Below are 6,464 nucleotides of genomic sequence, written 5' to 3' on the forward strand. Positions count from 1 at the left end.
TTTAAGACAGGGAAACTCAGGCAGAGTGTTTATCATGTCCAGAGTCATAAAGCAAACAATGGAAGATCTGAGTTGTTTTCCAGTTTTGAGCACAGGAGCAGTCAATTAAATCACAAGACATTATTTCCCATGCATAACTCAAGGTTGGATCGAAAGGGTCAGGGTTTTAGATTTCCTGTGTTTTATCTTCAGCTCTCATCTAATCTGTGCCAAATTCAGAGTCCACAGACCAGTTTCTCCTTTGTTAAGGTGTAAGTTGGCAGCATACTGTAACAGCTTCTTTAGAGCCAGTTGGCAGTTAACTGAGTCAACATTTTAAACCATAAATTTGGGTACTTAATAAGTGAAATTATGGGCTACATAAACATCTCAAAGTGTGAAACACAGTGAATGAAATCTTGCCCCCTACCCCACTTCCTCAAAAGTCAGCAGAAGGCTCCTGAGGACACTGCAGGGACCAGGACTGCAGTCACCGCAAGTGCTTACAGATATACTCAACTACAAGAAAAATGCACCACTGAATCACTTGTTAGGGAGGATCCTGTCTACGCTTAAAAGCATGAATTACCCTGTTCGTGCTTGGCAGATTCCCCTGACAGAGCACTTATTGACATAACTAATTCTTTTATCTTAGTAAACTGAGCATCAGTTAAAAATGAAGCTCCAGCTCTTCATTCACAGCACTGCGAATCAAAAATTCTTTAAACTTCAAAGACTTTCATGACCAGTCACATCTTGGAAATAAGGAAAAACACCAGAAAATCCATAATATGAAAGCATGCATTACTTTATCGGTCGGTCTTACATCTTGATCACAGAGCAGTATACAGTAGCTTGAACTTCCATTCTGATAGAAAAAAAAAAAACCTTTCACATCTGATATTTTCACAAGCAGTTGATTTTAATTCCCTCGCTACCTTACCAGAAAGAGTGGGGACAGTTTATAACAATCACATGATGTTCTCTTTAAAATATGCTATACGATAAATTCATTAGAAAAGCCTTCACGTTTATTATTATATAGGTTTAAGAAAAATATGTGAAACTGCAAAGTGGTTTCCAGTTTTAAGTAGTTATATCTTTAAAAATGTTCTATGAACTTTGGTTTCCTTAGGGCTTCTAAATAAACAATATATTAAAATATCTACAAATCAAATATTAAAGGAAAGAGTAGGTCCAAGAAATATGTAACACAAATCGAGTTCCTCAAATACCTTTTCACTGGAAAAAATATCTTAATTTGAAGCACAGCAAAAAGTGTCTCTGCTGAAAAGTTGAAACTGGTTTTCTGAAGTTGTTACAGCATCGCTGCACTTTCTGTCTGTCTCAGTACAAAGTCAACACAAATACATTGTATCATGACAGTGACAGTATGTTCTTTAAAACAAGCATTCTAGATTTAGCAATATGACATGAACAAGGACTTCAGCAATTACACTACTTGGCAGAATTGCATCTCAAACGTCTGTCTCTTCCTCTTGCAATATAGGTGTTGTCAAAGTCACCATAACTCACGTAGCACCATTCGGGCAGTTACAAAGATGATTCAAACTGCTCATTTTGATCGGTGTTTGCCTCTAGCTTAACTGAAGGGATGCTCTCCGATTTAGTCCTCCTACTTTTTGGAAATTCAATGACAACTTCTGAACAAGAAATACTAAGTGACGAAGATTTTTCTGTCTTCTTTGCAGTACTATCTTCTCCTGTTCCACAACACTGCTTCAAAGCACACTGAGTCCTGCAAGGAAACTCACATTTCCCTCTCCCTGATTCAGAGCCAACGCTGGCAAACTCAGGCTGAATGGTGGTCGCATGAATCCCTTCATCATGAAAGATCTCTTTGATGCGCTTTGCCACCATCATGTACGTGGAAGGGTCAGGACACTTTATGTGAGCAGTGCCGATGATCCTACTGCCTGCTAGCTGCCAAATGTGTAATTCATGGACTGCTTCGACTCCTTCAAGGGTACGTAATTTTGAGTTCAAAGAATGAACATCTATTTGTTTGGGAACAGTCTGTAGAAGTATAAGGGCTGACTCCCTAAGTAATGGGTAAGTTGTGTACAGGAGTATACACACCATGATCAAACAAAGGACGGGATCTAAATATAGCAACCAGCATGGACCAGCCACTGTAATGCTCTCTTGCTCAGACTTGTTTTCTCTGCCAAGTGTTTGGGATAAAGTAGCGTTTTCCATGCAATGATTATTGACACATGGATTAAAGCAGGGCCCATCTTTGGGGCATGGATTCCACAACCCATAAAAGAGCAAGGCATTCACCACCACAATTACTGAACCTAAGGCATCTCCAAAAACATGCAGAAAAACTCCACGCATGTTAAGCTGTGCACTAGAGTCTTCTTCAACCTCCTCTACATCCAGAGGATAATGACCAGCGTTCCCATTCACTTGTAGGTCAGTCATGTCATCTTTCATATCACCTGACAAGAAAATAGTAAAATGATTAGACATATGCTATAATGCCGCACATTACTATAATTCCATATAAAATAATAACCAACATTAAGCTTGACACATCAAACACAAAACTGAAAAACAAGCAACTCTACCAGTAACACTTAGCAGCATTTTCTCTGGCTGAGAAACATTCAGTTGTCCCAATAAGTGATCTACACAGTCCAGAAGGCAACTGCTTCTATACGGAGCTTAAAGATGTATAGTGGCAAAGTACGAAGATGAACACATTTTATTTTACTGAAAAACTGTTTTCACATTTTCCATCTGTTTAACCACTTGACTACTCACCTTTCATTTCTTAAACAAAATGCAGATTTGCAGAGCATATAAAAAAAGCTGGCTAAGTAGCTAAGTAACTTACTTTTGTTCCCTCTTCTGAAAAGCTAGAAGGCTAACCACACTGCTAAAATATCTTAAACCACAGGACTGCCTTGCTATTTTATATTAAAATTGATGAGGCCAGAAGCTCAAAAGCTGTATGGATACTGCATTACAGTAACTTCTTTCCAGGTTTAGTACTTAATTTCCAAAAGACTTCTGAATTCAAGGAAAAGGAAGTTATTCTGAGATGGCGCATGGAGCCAGCAGAACTGTGAGATACAATGAGCCGACCTTTTAGGTCTAAAATACAGAATTTATCAGCAGTGTTGACTACAGGGCAGTGTAAGTTATCACTGAAGCTCTCAGAGGCTATGAACTAGTGTTATTTATATTTCAGAACACATCAAAAACATATTTTTAGTACTTTTTTTTAATTAAATGACATATAGCTGTCAAGTGACAGATAGCTGTTGATGCCCAAACCCATATGTCATGGACTGTGCAATGCACAGATGAACCTTTTAGTGCCCTCCTTTGTCAAAACTGCCCACGATACCAACATTCCATCTTATCTAACTAGCTATACAGGAATAAATGCATACATCACTACAAAGAACAATGTTTTTTGAAAGAAAAAACATTCTCCAATGTTCAAAATTGAAAGTATTTTACATGATGAACCCCCTACTTTTCTTCAAAGTTCTTCTTTGGACAGAAAACTTCCAGTGTTAAAGAAAAGACTGGCACTGGTCACTGGTCCGACAAACTGAAACAAGGAGCTCTTACTGCTTCTGGGGTTATTCAGTTCAGAGCTTTGTAAACATTAACATGTTAGTATGACCTGCAGCTTCTGCCACTCTGCTCTCATGACTGCGATTCTGTAATCATGAAAGTGTCTACAAGTTCTTTCCTCTCTGAAGAAGGGGTGGGCTCCTACGAAGGCAGGCTGAGCGGGTCAGTTCCAAGCCCCAGGCTCATTACCTTGTGAATCACATTTCTGTCCTAAAGCTCCAGCTACATTTTCCACACAACTTCTAGCAGTTATGGAACATGGGACCTGCAACTTTCCAGAGAAACTAATAAATTTAGAGGAAAATATCTCAGGTTTCAAAGTTCAGACCTCGGTGTCCATGAAAAGAGCAAGGGAAGACGAACTTTACTGGCACTCTGCTGGGTACCAAGTACTCGGAACAAAGAAGATTTGGAAAGTCTGAAAGTCAGACCTACGTACAAGGGTGGGTAACAGGAAACACGGTTCCAGAAAGCTCTTGAGATTCTTTAATAGCAAATGGTTAAACCATGTTCATTTGAAATATGCTTATTCAAACCTAACTGTAAACTGATTACTGCACATAAAGCATATGCACAGAGATACCTGAGCAGGACCAGCCCTAAGGCTATCACTAGGCTTTCCACTCTCACCTTAGGAAACCAGGGTCTACCTCTCTTTGTAATTTCCAGTGAAGGCAAAGCACCACTCTCAGTCATTTCCCTACTCTTCACCTACACATCTTACAGCTTCTCACGAGTCTCTGAGCACCTTTACCTATAACACTTCCATGGGTAAACTATGAATGACTCCATCCATTACATAATCATGACAGGGCATAGAAGAAAAGACAAACTTATTTTGAAGTTTCACTGTTATCAAAATTATGCCCTATTACCACCTAAATACCCACAAGAAATTATTTGTTATTGCCAGAAGGACATCCATGAGAAATTCCAGACAAGTTAGGTTGAAACAGTATACATTTTAATCCATGCTTTAACTTTATAATCTTTTAGTCTAGAACTAGTCCAAAACTTGGCTAAAAGCACAACTTCAGTTTCACCATGCAAGAACAACTAACAAGCCAATAGATCTATTAGATCAATGGTTAACGGAATTTTACATTGTTTGAAACTAATTATTATGATACCTGTGTTGGAACTAAACCAACATTAAGAACTTAATATGCGGTCAAGAAAATGGTGTAATATATTCAGACAAACTTTCCTATCCTCTTGCAAAACCTGTCTTTTCAAAACCAACATGGAGTCAAAACTTCTGAGTTTCTCAAATGTGTATTGGAACCTCTGACCACAGAAAAACTGAAACTGTAGCAAAGTTCACTCTGCTCAATTAAAGCTAAACCAATGGTCTCCTGATGTTGCCCTGAAAACAGAGGAAAGACATGGGTTCTGAAGGCTGAAATCCCCTCCTCCTGGTAACAGGGATGCCATATGATTGAAGAAGAGAAGCGGCGATTACGTACCTTTCGCTCTACTAACACATAGTATTTGGCTTAAACCAAGTGACTTCAAAATAAACTATCCAGGCTTCTGTATCCATTAAAAAAAAAAAAATCCCTCCCACAAAATAGACAATTAGGAAGGGAAGATTTTAAATTTATCTGTATATGCAAGTGAGTGGGAAGGTGTACGCTTAGCAAAAGAGAACTAATTCAAAGAAACCACGCATGTACTTTGACACCAATGAGCTCCACATTCAGTGCCCATTGCATGACTTCTACAGTTGTGATTGGTAACTTCCAAGACTTCTTCCTCTCAATACAGATGTCATGAAAAGTACAACATTATTGCAATGGAATATACTTCAGCTTGTCACATTCAGATGGATACTAACTTCTCAGGTAGCAAATAACTGACTCAACAGAGAGATCTAGCTGTCAGGACCAAGGTGTTTAGCTGCCCTCTATCTGATGTGCAGCCAGTTCAGGAGGCATTAGGGCAATGTCTTGTGACAGCTTGTGTCGCTAGGCAAAAAACAATTGTCATGTGCCCTCTCTACCAGCACCAGCTCTTCCCAAGGCAAACTGCTTCACCCTAAGACTCTCTTTCACATTCTGACCTGTCTGCAAGACAAACACACTGCTTAGGGCACTCCTTTTAGTACTTAAAGGAAAGATGTGAGGTAGAGGTACAACGGCCGTGTGCCTGAGAGCACCACTAAGAAACTTTCTTGCTTTTTCCCCAGAAGGAAGGACAGGTGGTCCCCACAAAGCTCGCACCAGGTGGGACCAGGATGCCCACCACATTCCTTGGGGAAAGGACCTCTCCTGCCTTCCTGACACCTCTATGGTGGGGGTGGGTGGAGGCACAGCAGGACTCACCTAGCTTCTCCTGGCTGACTCCGTTGGAGCTTCTGCAGTTCTCCACTAAGGTGCTGGTCTCCTCCCGGTTCAGTGCAGCTTCCCCATCCCCGTGTGGCTGCTCAGGCTTGGGGCTGCTGCGGGAGTGCTGCCTGCCGCTGTGCGAGTGCCCGTGGCCATGGGAATGGCCGTGGCCCCCGACACCGTGGTGGTTGAAGAGGCAGAGCCCCAGCAGGTTGATGATGAGTCCTGCCACCCCCACACCGATGACCACCAGCGGCTGCTGGATCTCATGGGGCTCCGTGAAGCGCTCGATGGCCTCCAGCAGGATGGTGAAGCAGAGGGCGGTGAGAAAGACGGCGTTGACTAGGGCACCCATCACCTCGGCCCGCACCCACCCGAAGGTGTTCTTCTTGGTGGCACGGGTGCGCTGGGCGAAGCGCACGGCCACCAGCGCCACGACCAGGGCCATGACATCGGAGAGCATGTGGAAGGAGTCGGAGAGCATGGCCAGCGACGACGTGACCCGGCTCACCACCACCTCCACCACGAAGAAAAGGAAGGTGA

At 41.8% G+C, this 6,464-nt stretch overlaps 1 protein-coding gene across 1 annotated transcript; it reads right to left on the bottom strand.

Annotated features, from left to right (window-relative positions):
- Positions 1–773: 773 nt before the first annotated feature.
- Positions 774–6,459, bottom strand: SLC30A1 (solute carrier family 30 (zinc transporter), member 1; the record flags this gene model as incomplete). Its single annotated transcript, XM_010083142.1, has 2 exons — positions 774–2,444; positions 5,919–6,459. Coding segments are annotated over 2 exons (1,452 nt in total), but the record flags the coding sequence as incomplete, so codon positions are not given.
- Positions 6,460–6,464: the final 5 nt, after the last annotated feature.

This window comes from Pterocles gutturalis, unplaced genomic scaffold, assembly GCF_000699245.1.
Source record: "Pterocles gutturalis isolate BGI_N339 unplaced genomic scaffold, ASM69924v1 scaffold20335, whole genome shotgun sequence".
NCBI lineage: Eukaryota > Metazoa > Chordata > Aves > Pterocliformes > Pteroclidae > Pterocles > Pterocles gutturalis.